This window comes from Emiliania huxleyi (genome assembly GCF_000372725.1).
Source record: "Emiliania huxleyi CCMP1516 chromosome Unknown EMIHUscaffold_13, whole genome shotgun sequence".
Lineage (NCBI taxonomy): Eukaryota > Haptophyta > Isochrysidales > Noelaerhabdaceae > Emiliania > Emiliania huxleyi.
This window is the reverse complement of record NW_005201287.1, coordinates 322,386-345,282: the sequence shown is the minus strand read 5'-3', so window position 1 is coordinate 345,282 and position 22,897 is coordinate 322,386. Positions and strand designations below refer to the sequence as shown.

The window sequence follows — 22,897 nt, the reverse complement described above, 5'->3', positions numbered from 1 at the left end:
GTCCGGGGGGGTCGAGGCGCGCCGACAAGGACGACCCGGCTCCGTTGAGCGCGAGGGATCGCTTTGCGTCGCTGAGCCGAGACCTCGCGTCGGAACGAGCACTGCCACTGCTGGCCCGTACAGAGCTGCTCGCCCACCGCTGCCCCGCCGCGCGCTCGCCCGCCCCTCCGCCGCCGCCGCCCTCGCCGCCGCCCTCGCCGCCGCCGCCGCTCCTCGCGTCGTCCCAGGGAAAGTCGCCTCCCCCCTCCCCCTCGCCCCTCGCCTCCCTCAGCCACTCCTCCCTCCCCGCAGCCGTGCCGTACGTGGCGAGCCCACCAGCCGGCAAGCGCGAGCCTGCCCCGCAGGACGTGTGCAGCCTCGACCCCCCCGGACGGTCGGACGTGTGTGGCGGCCCGTCGCGGCTCTCCACGAGCGGCAGCGCCGCCGCGTCGAGCGATGTCCACCGCCGGAGCTCCGCCTTCTCGAGATGTGGGGAGATGTGGGGAGATGTGGGGAGATGTGGGGAGATGTGGGGAGATGTGGGGAGAGATGGCTGCCTCTCGGCTGCCTCTCGGCTGCCTCTCGGCTGCCTCTCGGCTGCCTCTCGGCTGCCTCTCGGCTGCCTCTCGGCTGCCTCTCGGCTGCCTCTCGGCTGCCTCTCGCCTTGAGCGCGCGGTTCTGCGAGATCAGCTCCCGCATCGCCCCCTCGATCTCGCCGAGCTTGGCCTCGTACTGCGCGCCGACCTGCTCACACACCTCTCCGCCTTGCCCCACGGCTCTCTCGCTCTCTCCCGCCGCCTCGACCGGACCACCAACCTCGCGCGTCGCCCGCTCCGCCGCCGCCTCGGCCGCGTCGCGGCTAGCGGCGGGCGAGGCGCCGTCCGCCATCGCGCGGTTGAGATCGGCGCGCAACATGTTGGAGATCTCCATCAGCTTCTCGCGCTCCTATTCTTGACGATGTAATTACTAATTAATTGAGTACTTCACTAGATCTCCATCAGCTTCTCGCGCTCCTCCGCCAGCCGCGCCACGTCCGCCTCCGCCGCCGCCAGCTGCCCGCGCAACGCTTCCACCTACAGCCGACAGGTCGCCGGCAGGTAGCCGACAAGCAGCCCGCAGGCAGCCGCCCAGCTGCCTGCGCGGCGGGGCAGCCTCCTCGCCGCCAGCCGCCAGCCGCAGCGCCTGTGAGTGGTCGCGAGGGGCGGCCGTCAGTGAGGACTAGAGGCACTGCACTCCCGCCCGCCGCCCCGCTGCCGCGCCTCGCACTCCCTCGTCCGATCCGCCAGCCGCGCCTACGTCATCGTCGATCGTCGACCTCAGCGAGCGCATCACCCGCCCTCTCCCAGACTCGTCCGATCCGCCAGCCGCGCCGTCAGCGCAGACAGCTTGCCCTGCAGCACCCGCACTGCCTCGGCATCGCCGCCCTCTCCGCCGCCGCTGCCGCCGCTGCCCGCACCAGTGCCGCCCGCACCGCCGCCGGCGAGCGCCGTGGCCGCTGTGGCGGCCGTCCGCAAGTCTCGCAGCTGCGCCTGCAGAGGAAGGTTCCAGGACACGTCTCGGAAGGGACCAGGCACAAGTCCGCGACACACACGGGGTGGCGCCTGCAGCCGGCCTCGCGTCTCCTCCAGCGCACACACCCGACGGCGCAGCAGCGACGCCTGCAAGAGCAGCACGGCACTCAGACAAAAGAAGGGGAGCAGCGAGGCGCGGCTCCTCGCCGGACGGGCCGGCGCCTCGGCGGCGATGATCGGCGCCGTGTCGGCGCGCCCCCCCTCTGTCGCCTCGGCCAGCCGCAGCGAGAGCAGCTCGTTGTGCGCCGCGTAGTGCTGGGCGCGCGCCTCCGCCTCCGCCGCCTCCGCCGCCACTGCCGCGCGCGCGGCGGCGTCGCCTGGCCCGCCATCGGCCTGACGCTGTGCTGCCTGCGCCGCGCTCGCCTGCAAGTCGGGCCGCACGACCACCTCTGTCTCAGAATCTCGGCCGCATCTCGGCCGCATCTCGGCCGCATCTCGGCTGCATCTCGCCTGCATGTCGGCTCGCATCGCACTCACCGCCCTCCGCAGCCCCGCATTCTCCTCCTCGAGCGCCGCCGCCCGCTGCTCCGCCCGCTCCACCGCCGCCGCCGCCGCAAAGCCGCCGACGCCGCCGCCGCCGCCGCCGCGGAGGCCAAAGGCCGATCCGGCGGACCTCGCGCCGTAGAGAGACGGCGAGACGGGCACAGACACGGGCAGCGACGGCGGAGAGGGCAGGGATTCGTCGTCCCCGCCTCCGCCTCCTCCTCCTCCGGCAGCGGCGGGGGGAGGAGGAGGCGCGGGTGCGATGCCGAGGGCGGCGGCGGCGAGCTGCGACGTGCGCGCGTCCAGCGCCTCCTCCGCCTGCGCCGCCCGCAGCTGACTCGCCTCGAGCCGGGCCTCGAACTCCGCCGCCGCGACGGTGGCGGCGGACGCGGCCGCCTCCGCCGCCGCCGCCGTCGCCTGGGCGGTGGTTGCCGCCGCCGCCGCCTCGGCCGCCTCGCGCCTCGCGCCTTCGAGCTCGGATGTGAGCTGAGCAGCCCGCGCCTAGCCCGTGGAGTCACCACGCCTCATCGTGGAATCAATGCCAGCTCGAAGGCGAGGGGCTGAGCAGCCCGCGCCGCCGCCGCCGCGTTGCCGTCGGCGGCCGCCCGCGCGTCCGCCACCTCCTGCCGCAGCTGCGGCACCTACGCAGCGACCCCTCCTTCCCTTGGGCGGAGGGGCTGGGTTGGGTTGGGCGGGCTGCTGCTGGCAGCGGGAAGTCACCAGCGCCTCGAGACGTGCGGCCTGGTCCACGGAGAGGGAGAGAGGGAAGCAAGAGAGGGGGGGAGGAGGGGGGGGGGGAGAGGTCAGTCAGCCAGTGAACCCCCTCCTTCCCTCCCCGGCCGTGGGACACGACTCTCGTCCTCAACTCGCCTCCTCCACCAGCGTGGCGGCGCGAGAGCGAAGCGCCTCCGCCTCGGCCTGCTCCGCGCCGTGCCTGCAACACGAGTCAGAGGAGTCGGACCTCAGAGGGGCCTCCTCGTGCCACAAGTCTCCGCCTGCTCGGCCGCGCGCCTCGCCAGCCGCGCAGTCGCCTCGGCCAGCTGCGCCAGGGCCGCGTCCCTCTCCGCCCCCGCCTCCGCCGCCTCCCGCCGCACCGCCCCCGCCTCTGCAGCCGCCGCCTCCGCCGCCTCGTCCGCCGCCGTCAGAGCGGCGCGCGCGGCGGCCTCCCTCTCCTACAAGCACCCACCAACCCCGTGGACACACCCGCCCGCGGACAGGTCGAGGGCGGCCGTCCCCCCTCTCCTGCTTCGCCGCCTCGAGCCGCGCTTCGGCGGCGGCGAGCTCTGCGGCGTGCGCCTGTTCACAGCCAGACGCTTGAAGAGACGCCGTTCACACCTCACGCGGCGCCTCTGCGGCGCTCTCCTCGCGCAAGCCTCCCTCTCGCCTGCGCGCCTCCGCGCCCGCCGCCGCGAGCCGCCCCTCCGCCTCCTCGACCTCGCGCTGCAGCGCCACGCAGTGCGAGCGCGCGCGCGCGGCGGCCGACGCGTCTCCAGCGGCCTCCTCCCTCGCCGCCGCCAGCCGCGCCTCCGCCCTCTGCGTCGCCTCGCCGCTCTCGGCCTGCGCCCGCCGCGCCGCCGCCTCCGCCGCGTCGCAAGCGACCGCCGCCGCCGCCACTTCGCTGCGGAGCGCCTCCGCCTCGGCTTCCGCCTTCCCCTTTCCCCTCGCCGCCTCCGCCACCTCAGCCGCCGCCTCTGCCCTCGCCGCAGCCAGCTCCGCCTCCGCCGCCACCCGCGCCGCGGCCTCTCTCTCCACCGCCCCCCTCGCCTCCTCCTCCGCCCGCGCCACCGCCTCCAGCCGCCCCTCCGCCGCGTCCGCGCGCGCCGCCTCGCGCCGCTCAGCCGCCCGCGCCTCCTCCTCCTCCTCCGCCGCCGCCGCCGCCCGGTGCTCTGCAGCTCGCAGCCGCTGCTCGAGCGCCTCGACCACCTGCGCACGGCTCTGGACGGGTGGGGAGACGCCGTTCACGCGCGCGGAGGCTGCTCGAGCGGCTCTGGCCTCGCGCTGCCCTCTCTCCAAGCTGCGGCTGTGCTCCTACCGACATCAGAGCCCAAAGAGCCTCAGAGCCCAAGACCCGACCACCCGTCTGCTCGCGCCCCACGCTGCCGTGCGCCTCCAGCGCCATCGCGCCGTCGCGCCGCTCCGCACTCAGCGCCTCCTCCGCCTCCGCCACCCTGCGCGCCGCCGTCCGCTTCGCCGACTCCAGCTCCGCCGCCAGCGCCTGCGAGATCGCCCGAGATCGCCCGAGATCGTCCGAGATCAGCCGAGACTGCCCAAGATCTGCCGAGATTAGCCGCGAGTCCCCGAGATTCGCCGAGATGGCGTGAGATTCGCCGGCAGCTGCGAGTCGTCCTCTCATCTCTTCCAGCCCACCGCACATCTCGCCGGATCTCGCCGGATCTCGCCGGATCTCGCCGGATCTCGGCGGATCTCGGCGGATCCTGAAGCTCGTCCTCTCTCTTCCAGCGGATCGCCTCGGCCTCCTCCCGCCCGCGCGCCACCGCCGCCTCGAGCTTGCGGCCAGCCTCTGCGGAGGCCTCGCGCTCGTGCGCCACCGCATGCGCCGCCTCCGCCGCCGCGATCCGCAGCTCCGACGCCTCGGACTCCTTGTCGCGCAGAGCAGCGCGCAGGCTCGCAAACGCGGCGTCGTAGCGCTCGAGCTCGGCGTCCCGCTCCTCGAGGAGGCGGAGGTTGTAGGTGAAGTCCTCCTTGAGCTTCGCCAGCCGCTCGCGCGACACCTCCGCCTGCCGTCGCCGGAGGGGCTAAGGCAAGCCGGTCGTGCTGGCAGCCGGTGGCGAGTTGCGGGCAGCAGGCGGGCGGGCGGGCGGCGGCGGCGGCGGCGGCAACAGCCGCGGGTGCTGGTGGTGGCAGTGACGGTGGTGATAATGCGGTGCGCGGTACGGCGGGTGTGTGCTCGGTCTCAGCGGAGCGCGGCGCGGCGGAAGGGGGCGGAGCGCGCCTCTCGCTCGCGGTCCGCCACGAGGCCCTCGAGAGCGTGGATGCGATACTCGTTGATGTCGTGCAGCTCGCGTTCTTTCTGCTGCACGAGGCCGCGCAGCCCGCCGCCCGTGGCTTCCGCCGGCTCGCCGAGCGGGAAGCGAGGCGTGGCGGGAGGAGGAACGGCCTGTTCGCTACCCGCCATGCCCTGACAAAAAAGTGTGGAATGTGTTTCCTTTACGGCCCTTTCCCTGCGAACGCGCACCCCCCAGGGCTAGGGCTCTCTTGCCCGCAACCCGATATCGATCATCCGGCCCGCTGGGTGCGCTTCTTAGCTCCCCGGCCCTGGGTGTGAGGTTAATGACTGCACTCCAAGTGCTCCAAGTGCACCACAGCCAAGTCCCAAGCTAGCCCCAATCCAGGAGTGCAACGCAGGGCGCGCGCCGCGATGTGTTAAGTCGTTGTTCGCACACGTTATAGCTCACACGTTCCATATTTTCAATTCACTTACTCCTCCTCCCTCGTCGTGGTCCCCTTCTTCCCCAAACGCGTTCCGGTCGGCCAAACGCGGAGCGGGGCTTGCCGCCGCTGCCTCGCGGTCGAAAAAGTCGAGCACCTGCCATCGAGATCCCGGCCGAAGTACGGCCGAGGTGCGCCTGGAGACCTAGCTCCTAGGCACGGCCGAGGCATAGCTGAGGCACAAGCATAAAGGTAGAGCGCACACCTGCTCCGTCGTGTGCACGCTCGACGTGCTCGGCGCAAACGTCTGGTTCATCAGAAGAGTCAGGTTCTTGCCCGCCCACTCCATGACCTCCTTGACGTACTCTAGCTGCAGCGTCGTGCCGTACCAGTGGTGGCCTATTCGAAGGCCGAGGCCTGAAAATGCACCAGATAAGGACGGGAGATGCGCAGGCGCCACCACCCGCGTCCGAGAGGCAGTACGTCACGTTGGAGGCGCACCCGCCAAAGCTGAAGCACTGGGTCGAGTTGCCCGCCGTCCCGTTTGAGAAGCTGAGCCGCGCGTCGCCCGAGCAGCCGTAGGCTCGCGCAAAGTGCTCCCACACGTAGCCGATTGGGCTGTAGTTCTCATAGTAGGCGGTGGCGTTCGAGCGGTTCGTCGGCAATTCGACCACCCCGCTGATGTTGGTCAGCTCGTCCAGCCGGCCGTTGAACATCAGCAGAGGTGGCTTGCTTCTCCGCATCGGGCACGAGTAGATGAGCTCCCGCCCGCTGTTGAGCCAATCATCGCGGCGGCAGCCCGGACGACGCTCGTCCCACGCGCAATAGGTGTACCCGTCGCCGCCGTCGGCGCAATCGCAACCGCAGTCGGTCGCGTTTCGCATCTCGAGCGACCCCACGACGGCCGCCATCGCGCGGAAGGCCTCGGAGGCCTCGCAGCCAACGCGGAAGACCATGGAGCCTCCGTTGGAGATGCCAGTCAGAAAGAGGGGCCGGCCGCGCAAGTGCGGGACGCGGCGTAGCAGGTCTGCGCGCACGCCCAGCGTGTAGCTCACGTCGTCGGGACGCGGCTCCACCGTCACAGCGTGCCTATCGGATAAGTCGGAAACGTGGCGTGGAGATGGCGTGGGGATGATTGCACGGACAAGCAGCGCTGCCCGCAGCAAGTGCCGCCGTTCCAGGTCCGCTCTCTGCACCGCTGAGAAGAGGCCGGGTCCGGCACGCCCTCTGGGTAGACCAGCGCGTACCCGCGCCGCAGCGCCTCGGCCGTGAAGTCTCTGGACAGGTACGCCATCGTGCCGGCGTCGAGCGTCGCGCCGTGAAAGTAGAAGATGGCTCCCACCAACAGGCCGTGACGTGGGACGAGGGCGTGGTAAGAGCGCGACTCGCCGCCAAAGTCGTAGGAGCGGCTCAAAGTGGCGTTGAAGGTCCACGGGAAGGGAGGTAGGGATTTGGCTGCCGTGTCCGCAATGAATGATAGCGCGGCGGCGAGCTGGCATGGACGAGCAGCCATATGTGTGTATCTCGCGGCCGCGAAAAGCCAGGCGGCGCGGGGATGAGCAAAGTTGCGTGCACGCGCTCGCATATGACTGAAGAATGGGCGACCTCCCAGGGCTAAATTCTGTCGGTCGGTCTGTGTGTGTGCGTGTGTGTGTCCGCAAGTTTGCCCGCCGATTGCCCGCCGTTTGCCCGCCGATTGCTCTTGCTCATGAACCTCACACCAGACAGATCGAGGCCCGCCCGAGGCGGCAGGCAGGCGAAATAAATAAATAAAAACGGACACTCTCTACTGTGAGGTGGGTAGAAAGGAACAGGTCCCCGCCCTTGCGATCTTTGTGCAGGGTTCTTTGTGGGTGTGGTCGGCGACTAGCCGGGGTCGTCCTCCCGATACGATGGGGGACTAGCACTAGCCGTCTTCCACATGCCGGCAGGCGAGTCTGCCAGATGTGATATTTCTTATCTGCCACACGCCCCCCGGGCAGCCAAGGAGGCACACGGCATCCGCCCCCAAAGTGAAGCTTGCCACACAGAGACAGACGCTCAGATTAGCTGGGTTCTATTCCCGGCTGGATCAATCAGAACGGCGACCGCATACGCGCGCGCGGTCAATACTGACTGACTGTCCTGCTCCACGAGTGCGCACGCGGAGGCAGCAGACCTCGGCACACTGCTTGTGGGGCCGTGGAGAAGCGAGGGTCGGCCCCCCCGTACGCTTGCCCCACCACTGTGTGTGTGCGTGTGCGTGTGCGTGTGCGTGCGTGCGTGCGTGCGTGCGTGCGTGCGTGCGTGCGTGCGTGCGTGCGTGCGTGCGTGCGTGCGTGTGCGTGCGTGCGTGCGTGCGTGCGTGTGTGTGTGTGTGTGTGTGTGTGTGTGTGTGTGTGTGTGTGTGTGTGTGTGTGTGTGTGTGTGTGTGTGTGTGTGTGTGTGTGTGTGTGTGTGTCTGTGTCTGTGTCTGTGTCTGTGTCTGTGTCTGTGTCTGTGTCTGTGTCTGTCGTAAAGAGTTAAAGAATTTTTATGACAAAGGCATGTATGTATGTATGTATGTAGTAAGGTGAAGAACAGTCAGGCTCGGACTGGACACCAACGCGGTATGGGTGGACGCAAGACAGATGATGACGACACGCACGAGCGACACACAGACACAAACAAGCTCACAAGACACACAGCCAGCGGGCTGCCACACATCCTGAGTGGGCGTACACATCACTCAGGCCACGTCCCCCCTGTCGCCCCCCCCAGCACTCCAAGGTGCCAAGAGACAAACAACAGCACAACAACACAGACAGGCGACAGGGGCGAACGTGTGAGACTAGAGCAGGCTTGCTCCGCCTCTAGCAATCTCGTCGCCGGCCGCAAGGCACGGACGAGACCGTGTGTGGGGTCTTGTGAGGTGTCTATGGACGCCCTCCTCACAGGCTATTGGCCAGCCGCTAGCCCTAACTCGCACTCATGGGTGACGACAGTAAGAGAGAGAAAAAACAAAACAGCGGCGCATTTCATGCCGAGCACGATTCGCGGTTTCGCGCGGACCACAGCCAGCTCCACAGGAGCAGTCACAATCGGCGTGGAGTGACAGCTCCTGTGGAGTGACAGCTCCTGTGCCCACTCCGGCGCCGCCCCACGGGCGCGCACCCCAGATCAATCCATGCGCTTCGCCGCGACTCGCCTGCTCGCTGGCGGAGCGATCTGCATCGCCGCAAAACGCGCAGCCGCCTCAGCTGACTCCGCGTCGTCCGATTCCTCTGGCAAACCTGCTCCGCCGCAGTCCGATTGCGAACTCGACGCCGCCCACCTCTCGCACCGCCGTGTCTTCCTTCTCGGAGATGTGACAGACGACTCGGCCAACGCGCTGATCAAGCGTCTGCTGTGGCTCGAGGCGGCCTCGCCGGGCGAGCCGATCGAGCTCGTGATCAACTCGAGTGGCGGCTCTCTCTGGGCGGGTTTTGCGCTTTTTGACACACTCCGTGCTGTCTCGTCGCCCGTGCACACCGTCTGCCTCGGCCGCTGCCGCTCGATGGCTGCCGTGCTTCTCGCCGCCGGAGAGCCCGGCCACCGCTACGCCGCAGCCTCGGCAAGCCCTTGCGACTTGAGCCGCGCGCCGAGGCGATGCCCGAGATGAGGGTGCTCGCCTCGCCTCTAGGCGCGCCTGATGATCCACCAGCCGCACTGGGACGGAGAGGCGGTCGGGTCCTACGCGCAGGCCGACGACCTCTCTGCGCAAGCCAGGCGCGAGAGACGGGTAGCATTGAGCACTCTCTGGACGCTTCACACAGCGACACTTCAGCTCAACCCACCTCACCTCGCCTCGCCTCATCTCACCTCACCTCCGCCTCACCTCGCCTCGGCCCGCCGCGTGCCCACAGGGAGTCGGAGAGGCAGCGCCGCCACTGGGCAGAGACGCTTGGCCGGCTGACGGGCGCCGACGCGGGCAGCCTCGACAGCAAGATGGTGAGGGACGTGCACTTGACGGCGCGACTCGCGGCGAGAGTCGAGTCGGCCGCGTCTCTTTTCGCTCCAAGCTGCGGTGTGCGAGCGTCTCTAGGCGGGCGAGGCGAGGGCGCTGGGCCTGGTCGATCACATCCTCGGACCTGTGCAGGGGGCGGCGGCAGGCGGGCTGCGGCCGCTCGAGGAGGACGACCAGGAGGCGAAGCGGGAGGGAGGGTGACGGGTGGTTAGTTTTTGTTCCGAGGCGCCCACCACGGTCCACGGACACGAGCGCTTTAGGGGTGCGCGGGCGTGTCACGTGCGCTGGGTACCAGGCAGGATACCAGCCAGATCAGGTACCTATACGGTACATGTACCATGATGCGCGCTGTGAACGCGAAGGTGTGAACGATTGAACGGATATCAGCGCTCACAGCACCCGGGTAGCCTTTGCGAGAAAACGCGCATGTTGAGGCCAACCGTCGCCTTTTTCGTTCTCTCGCTTCACTCCGGCGCGCGTGCACAGCCGTCGTACGCAGCGCCGATGATCAAGCAGGTCGTCACCGCCGCGCGTTCGCGGCCTCCAATTGTCACCGACAAGGTGACCACGCACAGCTATCAGACCATGTACGGCATGTTCCTGGTGCCGCTATACTATTCCACGCGCTCGCAGTTCCGGAGGATGAAGATGCTGGAGATTGGGCTTGGGTGCGACCAGAACTACGGTCCCGGCGCGAGCGCCAAATTATGGCGAGATCTCTTCGCTGATATGGAGCTCTGGATGGCCGACACTGACGCGGCGTGCGTGAGCAAGCACAACTCGAGTATGTGGAAGGATTTTGGCATCCGCACGCTCGTGGGCAATCAGGCGAACAAGCAGACGCAGGCCGAATGGGTGAGAGAAGCGGGCGACGACTTCGACGCCATCATCGACGACGGAGGCCACACAAACGGCCAGATCCTCTCTACGTTCCGTGGGCTCTGGCCGTCTGTCAAGCGAGGAGGGCTGTACTTCATCGAAGACATGCTGGTCGGGCGGCACCCGAAGTACGACGACACGAAGGGCGACGCGATCATGTCGGACGTCATCCAGTCGTGGATCGAACAGCTGACCGTCAACCCAAGAACGCCCAAGGCCCTGGTCCCCGACTGGGGCACGGTCAACTGGGACGCGACCGCCTCCAATCGCCACGCTTTTGACCTGCGAAAGCGATTTCCGTTGCCGCAGCACGTCAACTTCATCTTCTGCCAGCGCGAGGCGTGCGTTATCGGCAAGCAAGAGGTAAGGGAAGGGAAGGGAAGGCAAGCAAGAACGCTGAGTGCGCGTTAGCTCTAAAGGTACTAGCTAGGTGTACGGGTACTTTATAGGACTACACGCGGCTCTCCTAGCGGTCGCATTTTAGGGGACCCCACCACTAGGCGCGCGGGTATTTCTCTTTTTGCGACGGCCGGCCGCTTGCAGGCGGTGGAAGCCGCCTCGGCAGTGGCGCCCTCGCTCGCAGCTCCCCTACCCGCTGAACGACGCCTGGTCTCCCGACATCGCGACCGCGCCGTCCATATGTGCAGCCTCCACGAACAGCTCCGCGGCATCGCGACCCAGGCCCGCGCGGACTATGCGGCCGCCCTGTCCGCCGCCGGAAGCTCAGAGGGCGCCGCCCGCGATGATGCGGCGGCGGCCATTGCGCACTGCGACTGGCTCATCGCTCGCTGCGATGCGCGCGAGCAGCCGCCGCTGTTGCTGGGTTTGGGTGGAGAGGAACCCTTGCCTAGGCAGGCGGAGAGGCTCTCGGGCGAGCTGACCCACCGTGAGGTCCAAAAGGCGCGGCGGAGAGGAGCCTCGTGGTGAGCCACCACCTGCCGCACTCACATCCACCCTTTTGCAAAGGTGGTGACGCTCGCAGACGGCGACGACGTGCCCGACTGGCTCTTTGACGCGGCGCTGCAGCTCAAGCCGGGAGAGGTGACGGCGGGCGGCGGCGCCGACGACGACGGAGGCGTGGCTGCGGAGCGGCTGAAGCCGCGGAGGAGAACGAAGAAAGTCTACGACTGACGCGAACCCGGACGCGAGAGCGGCTGAGCACACTGTACGCTTACACACAGGTCAGACTCCCACCCGCCGCATTCCTGTGCGCTGTGGTGACGAACTACAATTTTTTTGCGCCGTGGGCGTGGCCCGATAACGCCGCGCTCAGTCATTCTCTCCTGTGAATTGTGCCGTGGGTACTGTCTTTTCTTCTTGGAGCCGAGCCTTACTGTAACGAGAAATTCAGGAGAAACTACGTAGAATATAAAACCGGGCTCGTACACGACACGCGCCTCGCGACGCGCTACCCGCTAGGGGCAGGGGGCCCCCGTACCCCTGCCATCTTGGCCCCCGTCCTGGCCCGAGTGCCGAGAGCGCCTCTGACACCAGCGCCACACTGACGCCACACGACCGTCACGAGCGGGGGCTACAATGCCAAGCGCGCGTCCACAAGGGCCTTCCCAACCCATGCAAGCACGGCGCCGACGGCACACACAACGAGGATGAAGGCACCGACGCCGACGAGTCCTGCGGCCCGCTGGACGTCTTCAAGCACCGGGTATACCCACGCGCCTGTCGCCACCCGACAGGCAATCGTCTGCGTGAGGTAGAAGGCGAGGTACGAGCACGGGCCAACCGTGCAGGCGACGCGAGACGGCGACGCCTGAATGCAAAGGGCGGCCACGAGGGCAACCACAGCGCCAGGCGCATGCTGCAGATGTGCGGCCACCTCGACGTACGGGTAGACCATCCGCGTCCCGTCGATCTCGACACCCTGGATCCACTTGCGGCGGACCTTGACGTTCTCGGCGTTGAAGTGGTCCAGCCCATAGTAGAGTGGCGTCAGGAGCAGGTCCAGTGCGAAGGCAAGCGGGAAGCCTGTCACGACGCACGGGTCCAACAAGGTGTCGGGCACCAGCGCGGAGACGACGCAGATCCCGAAGTAGCCCGCGCTGATCACGTTGGTCTGGAACGTAAGGAACGACCAGATGCCGGTGTAGCGAGTTGGGACCGGCATGGAGAACCGGCACGGGGGCTCAAGCCAGGCGCCAAAGACAGCGAGCGCACTCAGCGAGAGGCAAAGGATCGATGGCGCGAGAGGCAAGGCCATTTTTCTCCAGCTGCTGGTGGGAACCCAGACGAGGCGGGCTGCAGCGACGCTCGACCCGCCACTCGGAAGGCCGCCGACTCCGCGACTGGGCCGGTGAATACAGCCTTCCGACTGTCGTTGCTTGCGCGGCGGGGGTTGTGTTTCCTGTGGGGATGGGTTGTGTCAGGCGGGGATGGGTTGTGGTGCGGGATGTTTTCCTTCTAGGCCCGCGGGTAGTCTCACCCCATCCCCAGGGCCTCCAGGGCTCGCACCTCAACCTCTCACAGACCAGCGCACAGCGCCATAAGAGGTATTTTCTTCTCAATAACAAGGCTGTGAATACGGCCCGTGTTTCAGCTGTGAGCGCTGTCAGAGCTTTAAATATGTTGTTGGCAAACTGTTTCGACACCGATATCGAGAGAGAGAATTCTTCTACCCCCACGACTCGGAACACGAATGTGACAGGACCATCGGGTCCTTCAGCCACCAAAGCGGGATCACCCGAGAGCAGCTGATGACGATCGGCCGTCGATCCCGAAGGGTCGTCGGTTGAGCTAGGGAGCCTGGCGATGGACGCCACCGCGACCCCTCGTGGCATCTCTCTCGCCGTCGGCGAGCTGGGGGCTCGCGGACGGCCGACTTTCTATATGACCAGTAGGACAGCCGTGAGTGTGAATTGGATAAGGAGTTTGCGTCCGTCCACCGTCTTCGTGGACGTCTGTCCTCGTGACACCCACACCCCACACGGCCTGTCTTGCTTCCCCACCCACCCTCCCTGTTTTGTGTGCGCTGTCGCGTTTTGGGGTTGGTCCTGCAACGGTGTCTCGTGCGGAGCAGTGGTGTGCTGCCGCGCGAGGGTTGCAGGCGTGAGGGTCGAGGGTACCTTTTCCCCCCTTTGCTATTAACAATGCTTTGGAATCTATGAACATGACCTCGAGTGGAGCCCCAGTCCTCGACAGGCTCTTACAAAAGTCCAGCGGAGCGGGAGTCGCAGGACGGCCGTCCGCGCGCGCTGTGAACAGTGCCATGGTCGAACGTTGTTCGCCGACGGCGAACACGTAGCGAAAGAGAGACCGCAGAACATCAACAACGCTGCTCGCAACATGCGTGTCGCGCACTCATTCATGACCGGTCTCAATGCCCCACCCCCCTGCGCGCGGGCCTTCTAGGCCCGCGGGTAGTCTCCCCCCAAGCCCCCATCCCCAGGGCCTCCAGGGCTCGCACCTCAATCAACCTCTCACAGACCAGCGCATAGCTAGGGTGCCCACAGGACCCAAAAGAAAATAGCTTGACGTCTCAAAAAGGGACGCACGCGGCAAATCTGATGTTGGAGTGTTCCAATAGGAGCGAGGCCTCTTCCGTTGGGGGACCGAGTACATAGGAAACGAGGGTTTCCCATTGTGTCCCCTTCGCGTGCGAGCGTGACACTGCACTTGGCGCCGAGCGCCCGCGGCTCAGACCTTGTGCAAGCCACCCCTCGGTGGAGGCACCGGTCCGGACCGATGGCGCTCGGTGTGGAGCAAGCAAGACCCCCCCCCCCCCCATCGGCGCGCGCTCGCCATTCCAACGGCCGCCAGGAGCACCAAGAGGACTCCTCATGGCTGCCTCCAAGTGGGCTTCGACCGGCCTCGGCTGGGGGGGCGGGTTGTCCCGGCTGCGGACGCGTTCTGCAGCCCCCTGGGATGGGGACAGCACCCAAAAACTGCCCCTCGGCGGCATACAGCACTGCCAGCCAGCCTCTTCCTCCTCCTAAGGGCTGTACTATAGGCCATATTGCGCCGCCTCCTACTGGCAGCCGGGCGGGCGCGCGCCGCGGGCGCCTCGGCGCGCGCACGGCTCGCAAAGTTCGAACGAGTACTGCCGCCCGGCCGCCTCAAGGCTGCCGGACGGCAGTACTCGCCTCGCAAGGCGCGCACCGGCTGCTCTGGTTGCTGCGCCGGCGGCCGCTGCGCTGGCCGCTGCTGCGCCGGCTGGCGGGCGGTACGGCCGCCGGCGGCCGCTGCACCCGCGCCTCCCCTCGCGGGCGCCGTCGCGCCGCGCGCGCCCAACTCTGCTGGTACACGGCACGCGTCGTCACACAGCCGCGGAGAACAGGCGGTGCTGTGCGCGAAGCGCGCGCGATCTCGTACTTTTAAGGCTGGATCCGGCCATTCCAAGGGTATACCTTTGAGAATCCCCAGCGCCCCACCCTCCTAGTCACACTCTCAATAAAATCCCTGTGTGGTGGCGGCGTGCCGTTCTCCCATCCCTCCCTTGGGTTGTGTGTTTTCTTTCTTTCTTTTACACTCTCAATATCTCGACTCTCCAACACGAAGTGCTGCGATCTGGGGTGGCCCATTTCTTTTTCTTTTCTTTTTTGGGCCCTGTGGGTACCCTAGCATAGCGTTGACTTGGAGCACTTGGAGTGCAGTCGGTAACCTCACATCCAGGGCCGGGGAGCTATGAAGCGCACCCAGCGGGCCGGATGATCGGGATCGGGTTGCGGGCAAGACTAGAGAGCCCTAGCCTGACGTATTTTCTTCTCATAACGGCTGTGAAAGCTCGAGTGCGACCAGCGCTGGCAAGTCGCCGCCACCCGAGGAGCCAGAGCCAGAGCCGGAAGCGGCCGTGCAGCCGCCGCCGCTACTGCACGTTCAAATGGGAGGCCCGCCCCCCACAGAAGCCCCGGCTATCGAGGCCACGCCCGTGGTGCAGGCGGCCGCGGGCCCCGTCGCAGCGGTCGCCGAGGCGGTTTCCGTGGTGCAGGCGACCGCTGCGACGGTTTCCGTGGTGCAGGCGCCCGTGGTGCAGGCGACCGCCTCGGAAACCGTCGCTGCGGCGGTTTCCGCTGGCCCGCCCGTTCAGCGGCCGAGGGGCCGCGCGCCGAACGACGAGAGCGGGCGGCCAAAGGTGTGGAACCCAAACTTGGCCTGCTGGGTGACGGAGGAGCGGAAGCGGCAGCGCATCGATGCGCTGCCGTATGGCCACATCCCTGTCGATGATGCGCTCGATGCGCTGGAGGTAGAGGTCGCGCGGAAGCGGCAGGCGGAGCCGGGATGGCGGCTAATGAAGAGTCACGAGATGGCGGCGCCATGGGGCGATCACAGGTGGAAGGCAGGGCATTGGGTGATGAGCCGCTCGGGCGATCGCGATGAATCGAGAGCGAGACGCGCCAAGATGACCGAGCGGCAGCGGGAGCGACTCGACGCGCTTCCCTACGGCGGCGCGGCGGCGAAGCAAGTCCCGCTCGGAGGAGCTGCTGGAGTGTACCAGCCGCCCGCCCCCCAGCCGCAGACGACAGAGGCGGAGGGGCTGCGGCTGCACCTCTCCAGCCGCAACGCCACCGGCTACAAGGGCGTGAAGGCGGCGGACGGGGACCGCTTCACGGCGCGGCACGGGGTGGACGGCAAGGAGACCGTCTCCCTCGGCACCTTCGCCACGCCGGTGGAGGCGGCGGTGGCGTACGCGCGGGCGGCCGGGCAGGCTCCAGCGGTGGCCGCGGAGGCGGAGGGGCTGCGGCTGCACCTCTCGAGCAGCAGCGTCACCGGCTACAGGAACGTGTTTAAGAACCATTCTAAATTCGTCGTGAGGCACAAGGTGGACGGGAGGAAGGTCTGCCTGGGAGGAAGGTCTTTCGACACGGCGGTGGAGGCGGCGGTGGCCTTCGCGCGGGCGGTCGGGCAGGCGGAGGCGGCAGGCGCGCAAGGGCCAGTGCGGGCCGCAGCGGCGGAGGGCGCAGAGGCGGCGGAGGGCGCAGAGGCGGCGCAGGCGGCGGCGGAGGAGCTGGAGAGGCTCGAGCTGCGGCAGGTGGTCGACCGGCTGCTCGCCAACGTCGAGCGGAGGGTGGCCACCGAGGCGTGGCAGGCGAAGTGGCAGGCGGAGCGGCAGGCGGAGCGCGAGGAGCGCCGCGCGCAGAAGTCCGCCCTCATGAAGACGGGCTCCGACAACGAGGCGGCAGCGGCACTCCTGCGGGTGGGCATTGTGGCGGAGGCGGAGGGGCTGCGCTTGCACCTCTCCAGCCGCAGCAGCACCGGCTACGCAGGCGTGCGCGAGGCCCGTACTCGGGACCAGAGGAGGTGTCCCGCACTTCTCGTGCGCCGTTACTCGAAGCGGGCGACCTTGCCTTGCCGCTTCGAGGCGCAGCGCAAGGTGGGCGGGCGGGTGGTCTCCCTCGGCACCTTCGATTCGGCGGTGGAGGCGGCGGTGGCGTACGCGCGGGCGGTCGCCGCCGCCGCCGCCGCCACTGCCGTCACCGCCGCCACTGCCGCCACCTCCACCGCTGCCGCCGCTGCCACTGTCGTTGCCGCCGCCGCCGCCGCCGACGTGCTCGAGCCTCCACACGGACTGAGGCTGGATGCTAGCGCGGCGGGTCGCGCCGAGGAGACGGCGGTCGTGCTCTCTGGCATGGACTTGCCGTCCCACGGCGGCGAGGGCAGCGCGGAGTCCGCCGTCGTGCAGACGGACTCCGACAAAGAGGCGGCAGCGGCGCTCCTCCGGGCGGGCATTGTGGCGGAGGCGGAGGGGCTGCAGCTGCACCTCTCGAGCAGCAGCAGCAGCGGCTACAAGGGCGTGACCAAGCGCGTCTCTGGCCGCTTCGAGGCGCAGCGCAAGGTGGGCGGGCGGGCGGTCTCCCTCGGCACCTTCGATTCGGCGGTGGAGGCGGCGGTGGCGTACGCGCGGGCGGTCGCCGCCGCCGCCCCCGTGCTGATGGACTCCGACAACGAGGCGGCAGCGGCGCTCCTGCGGGTGGGCGTCGTGGCGGAGGCGGAGGGGCTGCGCTTGCATCTCTCGAGCAACAACAGTACCGGCTACAGGGGCGTGTGCAAGGTCAAGGGCCGCTTCGTGGCCGCTGACCAGAAGGGCGGGAAGAAGGTCTCCTTCGGCTGCTTCGGCACGGCGGTGGAGGCGGCGGTGGCGTACGCGCGGGCGGTTGGGGAGCGCGAATAAGAGGCAACACGCAGCTCGGAATGCTCTCGCACCGGATGGCTTGTGGGCGCGAGTATGTTGGTCTGTGAGCATGTGGGTCTGTGTTTGTGTCTGTGACCTAAAATATCCTCGCTAAGGGGCTAGGGCTCTCTTGCCGGCAACCCGATCCCGATCATCCGGCCCGCTGGGTGCGCTTCTGAGCTCCCCGGCCCTGGATGTGAGGCTGCCAACTGCACTCCAAGTGCTCCAAGTGCTAAGGAACGCTGCCGCGTACGGGAGAAGTAGCGGGGAAGGTGCACATGAGTAGTCCCGCGAGATTTTTTTTCTCTTCGATTGTTTGGCTCCCGCCCGCTCGAGAGTCGAGTGCGCTCTGTGCGGCGCCCAGATGCTAGTGCTTGAGAGGACACCACAAACGCGGCACGGGTCGGCCCGTTTTGGCTGTCTGCGGAGATTTTGTCTTAGCACACACAGTGAGTCATTCGGAGTCATTCGATGGCCAGAGTGCGATTGTGTGTGTGCGGGAGTTGGTTTGTCGGGAGGGAGGGGCAGGCTGCTGCCTGCTCACCCACGTGCACCGGGCCAGTGCTTGCACTTTGAATGCCGTGGGGCTCCTGCCCGTGTCCGGGTGTGGAGATGCGAGGGTCGCCCCTCCTTGCCCCACCACTTGTGTGTGTGGAGAAATCTACCTTACCTTACCTTACCTGTTTGGCTCGAGAGGGAGAAGTGTTTCCGGTTTCCCGTTAATTAAGGGCCGGTTGCGCACCCACTCGACGTACTTTCCGTGACCGATGCGCTCGAGAAAGTGCAAAGTCGATGCACGCGCTCCGCATCGCGGAGAGCTGAGAAACCGTAGCGATCAGGGTATGACACAAGTCGGCACACATGCGTCATATGCTGGGCGTCATGGCACATGGGTCTGAATCGTGTGTATGTCTAAGGAAGCCATCGCCTGCGCCTTGTCTGTCGTGTGAATCGTGCGTGTGCGAAAGGCTTTTGTGGTAAAATTCTTAATGCCCGCAAGACACCGCATTTCCTTTTTCCGCGGGAGATGGAGCTGCCTGCTCCTGTTGACTCCGCCTCCGGTGACGGCGGTGATCCCATGCCCGACTCCTCGGGCGAGGGCGGCGGCATTGGATCGCCACGGTCTTCTGATAAACGCAGTATGGAAGATACAAAGAGACGGAGGAGCAACGAGCGCCCTGGCGTGAGCCGAAGACACTCCCCCCCGTAGACACTGATCACACACGGGTGGGACAGGGTGGGTCACAACAACGAGGCACGAGAGCGTGCACGACAGAGCGACGGCGCAGCGTACCGCCGTCCAGCTAAAAAGCGGCGGCCGACGGTTGCTGCGCAAAGTGATCAGTTCTAAAATAGGTGCCGGGGCCCAACGGATAGATGAATCCGGGGCACCCTCCGCTCGAATCCCTGGCCGGGGGTTCGAGGTGGCCCCCACCCAGCGCGCGAGCAACGTTGCTCGGCCACTCGGTCGCGCGCCACGGCGGTCCCGCCCACATACTCGGCGCGAGTCTCAACCTCCGCAGAGTAGTTCTGAAAGGAGTTGGTCCTCAGGCAGGCCGGGAAACTCGCGCGGGTAGTCTTCAGCATGCTGAGCACATGCCGAGAGAGCAGGGCGGGATGCCCATCGCTCGCTCGCGGAGTGATGTGACCAGCGGCGGCGGCGAGCGATGCAGCCCCCACGACGGCGCTCCCCATGGGATCGACGCGCGCCGCCGCCGTGAAGACGGGCCCCAAGCAGCGGGTCATGTCAGACAGGGCTGCGAACGGGACGTCGGCCGTAGGGTCGCAAAGAGCCCCGACCGTCGCGTACTGCAAGAAGTCGACGGCCTTCGCTTCTGCAGATGGCGCTGGTCCCAAGGGCACGATAGCCTCAGAGTACCCCAAATCGCCCCACTGCAGATAGAGCTCGGGCACCGGGATTTGGCGGGAGTGCAGAGCCTGGATGCACACCGTACGGAACGCATCCTCATCCACGTGCACCGTGCTGAAGACGCCGAGGTCGGACAAGGCACCGAGGATGCGGCGCCAGGCCGCGGCCAATACGGCCAGCCGCAAGACGCTGAGCCTGTCAAAGTGGGTGGCCACAGCGGGCTCGGGCTCACTGAAGGCGAGCAGCGCACTGATGGCGACCCACTGCGGAATCTGGACCCACGACGGTTGCATCCCCGGAGGAGGAGGGGGCAGCTGGAGGAGGGCCGGATTGCCCACCACAGACCACGGAATGAAGCGCAGGGTAGAGCCTACCACTGTTGAGTCGACGGGTATCACCAGTGGCTTTGCGGGATCGGGGTGCTGCTCGGCCGGAATGCTGAGCTCGGCGGCAGTGAGGTCTGGCATCGCGGCGCCGGTCGTCTCGTCGAGGGCTACCTCTCGACTCTACTCCCGTGTCACAACAACGAGGCACGAGAGCGTGCACGACAGAGCGACGGCGCAGCGTACCGCCGTCCAGCTAAAAAGCGGCGGCCGACGGTTGCTGCGCAAAGTGATCAGTTCTAAAATAGGTGCCGGGGCCCAACGGATAGATGAATCCGGGGCACCCTCCGCTCGAATCCCTGGCCGGGGGTTCGAGGTGGCCCCCACCCTGGGGCCTCCCATCAAAGGGACTGCGGCAGAAGACGCCCAATCTTGCACAAGTGCAAGAACCATACCCGCCCCTCCCGGGGAGGTGGGGCCAGCTCTCTTCGGTCGAGGACTCGCGCCCGCGCCCGCGGTCTCTCTATCGTCCTCGGCTCGTCCGTACGTCCCGTTTCCACTCGCAGAGGTCGCGTCAGCGCGGCGTTCGGCTTTTCCGCGGGAAATGGAGCTGCAGGACAAGCGAGAGCGTCACACACTCTTCGCAGCGTGGATCGCTCGCGAGCTGCTGCCTCACGGTCCGCAACTGAATCGCCGTGTGCTAGACGTGGCTGGCGGCAAGGGGCATCTCTCGTCGGCACTGGTCGCGCTCGGCCATAGAGTGGCGCTTGTCGACCCGTGTGCGCTCGCGGGGCGAGCGCTATACTCCGACACCTTTGGCACGGACAGCACCGACGCCGCCGCCGCCGCTGCCGCCGCTGCCGCCGCTGCAGCCTCCAACGAGCCGCTGGTCATTCTCCGACACACGCTCGAGCACGTCATGGAGCACGTCTGGCCGTCGTGTGTCGCCGACTGCGCTGCCATCGTCGGCCTCCACCCGGACGAGCCCACCGAGGCCATCGTGCAAGCGGCGCTCGCGCACGGCAGGCCGTTCGCCGTCGTGCCCTGCTGCGCCTTCGGTCGGCTCTTCCAGCCCCGCAAGATGGCGTCGGGCGGAGGAGTGCGCAAGCAGTCCGCCTTTGTCGCCTACCTGCAGGAAAAGGACCCGCGCATACGCCGCACCCGCCTGCCATTCGCGGGCAAGTCCGAGGTGCTCTTCATGGCCGCTGACGACTACCTCCGGCCGCGCCAGCCGGCGCCCCGCCCGAACTACACTCCGTGCTCGCTGGCCGCCAAACGTGGCGACCTGGACGGGCTGCGCGCGCTGCGGGCCGAGGGCCACCCGTGGAGCGAGGAGGTGTGCCAGGCGGCTGCGTGGGGAGGCCACCTCGACGTGCTCGAGTGGGCCCTCGAGCAGGGCTGTCCGTGGGACTGGAGGGTTGTGGTCGAGGCGGCGGCTTTGGGCGAGCGCTCGTGCGTGCAGGAGTGGGCGAGGACTCGAGCGACGATAGATGCGCGCCTTGGCGAGTCCGAGTGCGCGTTGGCGAGTGACGGCTGATTTTTCTTTCGCGCGAAAATCGCGCGATGGGGCGTGGGGTTGATTTGCGCGAAAAAAAACGCGATTCGGCCGATGGCGGGGCCAGGGGGGGGGTTGGCTTTTGCCGGGGGGCGCAGGGCCAGAGGCAGAGCGCAGAGGGGGAGGTGGGGGGAACGGCATGGGCCTCGCCCGGGAGCGGAGGTCAAAATACAAAAATGAAAAAACTTGAAGAGCGACACAGACCATGCAGACACCCCTCGTCCGTCCCTCACCGCCGGCCTAAGCGGGACTCACCTCTCACGTGGGGCCTCCGGCCTCCGCCTGTCTCGCCTCGCCTCGCCCCCGAGCAACGGCCCGAGCACCCCCGAGCAACGGCGACGACACGATCGGCGTGAGATCCGGACTGCAGGTGGACGTGGATGTGGATGTGCATGTAGCCACGAGGGGCGCGTGGTCCTGGTCGCTCGCGCCACTGAGCAAGGCGTGCCGATGGATCCCCCTTCACGGTGCTCGCCGGCCCAAACCACGCTTGCTCCCGGGCCCTCACTCGCTCGGACGCACCCTGACGCCCACCCGACTCGCGCGCCCCGAAGACGAGACCTCTCTCCGCGCGCCCGGCCCTCCTCGCCTGCGGTGCACAGCGACGGTCCCAAAACGCCAACACATCGAGCCGCCCGGGCCTCCGATTCGCGCAACCGCTCTCCCCGCCGGGCACAGCGCCTCACGGCACCCACACGCCCTAGCTCAGCACGCGCTACCACCCGCTCACCGCCCGGCCGGCCCTCCTCGCCTGCGGCTTTGGCCTCCTCTGCGCGCTTCTGCCAACCCACTCCCTGACCGTGCGCGCGCAGGGCATCGACGAGTGGAAGTCCCCCTCCCCGCTCCGCAAGAGCGAGTCCAACCTGGTCGACCGCTCCAAGACGGCCAAGAACCTCACCCCGATCGGCCGCGTCGACCCCAACGGGTTCGCGGAGCTGCTCGGAACGGACGTCGACGAGGAAGACGAAGACGTCGCTGGCGAACCCGTTGGTGGCAAGGCGGCGTCCAAGGCGACCCGCGGATCCACGCCGTCGGCCACAAACTCGGTGCTAGCCGCCTGCACGTGCAGTTTCCGCCCCCTGCTCGCCGCTCACAGCCAGTCTCGCGCCCCTGTTCAGGGCGCGACGGTCAAGCCCAAGACCCCCAAGACGGTCAACAAGACGGTCGACCCCAAGACGACCACGACGGCCACGCCGAAGGGCTCCGTCTCCGCCTCCGGCTGGCTCTCGTGGCCCAAGCTCTGCTGGCCGAAGGTGCTCTGCATCATCTGCACCTGCCTCATCGCCACGAGCGGCGGCGCCTTCGCCTACTTCTCGCACGGCTCCGACGCGCTTCTCCCTTCGGTCGTCGCGCCCGTTTCGGCTGCGCCCGGGTTCGATCGTTACGCCGGCTTCTGCGACGTAAACGGCGGCAAGTGCCAGGAGGAGTACAGGGGCTTCGGCGAGAGCGCCGAACTGTGTGAGCAGCGCTGCCTGAGGGCCTGCACCGCCGTCGAGTACTGGTACCTCACGAAGCGTTTGCCGATGTGCAAGGTGTTCACATGCGAGGGCGACATCACGCGCGCGTTGAAGGCGCCGGCGAACAACGTCGAGTGCCTCGTCAAGACCGAGAGTTCGAACGTGGCATTGCGCTCGAGCTTTGGTGGTGCCGGCGGCGGCGCCTCGCCCTCCCCGCCGCCGCCACCCCCTCCTCCTCCCGCCCCGGCGCCGCCACCACCCCCTCCTCCTCCCGCCCCGCCGTCGCCGTCCTCGCCTTCGCCGCCC

The 22,897-nt window shown here is 67.5% G+C and overlaps 7 protein-coding genes across 7 annotated transcripts in view; 5 read left to right on the top strand and 2 right to left on the bottom strand.

The window, feature by feature from the left end:
* Nucleotides 1–8,715: 8,715 nt before the first annotated feature.
* Nucleotides 8,716–8,997, top strand: EMIHUDRAFT_56641 (putative endopeptidase Clp; the record flags this gene model as incomplete). Its single annotated transcript, XM_005789135.1, has 1 exon — nucleotides 8,716–8,997. A coding segment is annotated over one exon (282 nt), but the record flags the coding sequence as incomplete, so codon positions are not given.
* Nucleotides 8,998–9,813: 816 nt separating this feature from the next.
* On the top strand, nucleotides 9,814–11,555 carry EMIHUDRAFT_200963 (hypothetical protein; the record flags this gene model as incomplete). Its single annotated transcript, XM_005789134.1, has 5 exons — nucleotides 9,814–10,629; nucleotides 10,810–10,875; nucleotides 10,948–11,157; nucleotides 11,233–11,259; nucleotides 11,448–11,555. 5 exons carry the CDS (start codon nucleotides 9,814–9,816, stop codon nucleotides 11,553–11,555), a joined length of 1,227 nt encoding a protein of 408 aa, XP_005789191.1.
* Nucleotides 11,556–11,620: 65 nt separating this feature from the next.
* EMIHUDRAFT_351831 (hypothetical protein) lies at nucleotides 11,621–12,601 on the bottom strand. Its single transcript, XM_005789133.1, has one exon. It carries the CDS (start codon nucleotides 12,479–12,481, stop codon nucleotides 11,798–11,800), a length of 684 nt encoding a protein of 227 aa, XP_005789190.1. The 5' UTR covers nucleotides 12,482–12,601; the 3' UTR covers nucleotides 11,621–11,797.
* Nucleotides 12,602–15,097: 2,496 nt separating this feature from the next.
* On the top strand, nucleotides 15,098–17,386 carry EMIHUDRAFT_98178 (hypothetical protein; the record flags this gene model as incomplete). The annotated part of the gene is made up of 1 exon (XM_005789132.1): nucleotides 15,098–17,386. One exon carries the CDS (start codon nucleotides 15,098–15,100, stop codon nucleotides 17,384–17,386), a length of 2,289 nt encoding a protein of 762 aa, XP_005789189.1.
* A 1,304-nt stretch (nucleotides 17,387–18,690) lies between these two features.
* EMIHUDRAFT_200960 (hypothetical protein) lies at nucleotides 18,691–19,723 on the bottom strand (the record flags this gene model as incomplete). The annotated part of the gene is made up of 2 exons (XM_005789131.1): nucleotides 18,691–18,793; nucleotides 18,885–19,723. The coding sequence occupies 2 exons, from the start codon at nucleotides 19,721–19,723 to the stop codon at nucleotides 18,691–18,693; spliced, it is 942 nt and encodes a 313-aa protein (XP_005789188.1).
* A 775-nt stretch (nucleotides 19,724–20,498) lies between these two features.
* EMIHUDRAFT_200959 (hypothetical protein) lies at nucleotides 20,499–21,116 on the top strand (the record flags this gene model as incomplete). Its single annotated transcript, XM_005789130.1, has 2 exons — nucleotides 20,499–20,768; nucleotides 20,895–21,116. 2 exons carry the CDS (start codon nucleotides 20,499–20,501, stop codon nucleotides 21,114–21,116), a joined length of 492 nt encoding a protein of 163 aa, XP_005789187.1.
* A 468-nt stretch (nucleotides 21,117–21,584) lies between these two features.
* Nucleotides 21,585–22,897, top strand: part of EMIHUDRAFT_200958 (hypothetical protein) — a gene marked incomplete at both ends in the record, with an annotated part of 2,722 nt that continues 1,409 nt past the window's right edge. Inside the window, 3 exons of the mRNA XM_005789129.1 lie at nucleotides 21,585–21,601; nucleotides 21,844–22,180; nucleotides 22,253–22,775. Of these exons, the coding sequence (XP_005789186.1) occupies nucleotides 21,585–21,601; nucleotides 21,844–22,180; nucleotides 22,253–22,775 (877 nt within the window). The remainder of the gene's footprint in view (nucleotides 21,602–21,843; nucleotides 22,181–22,252; nucleotides 22,776–22,897) is intronic.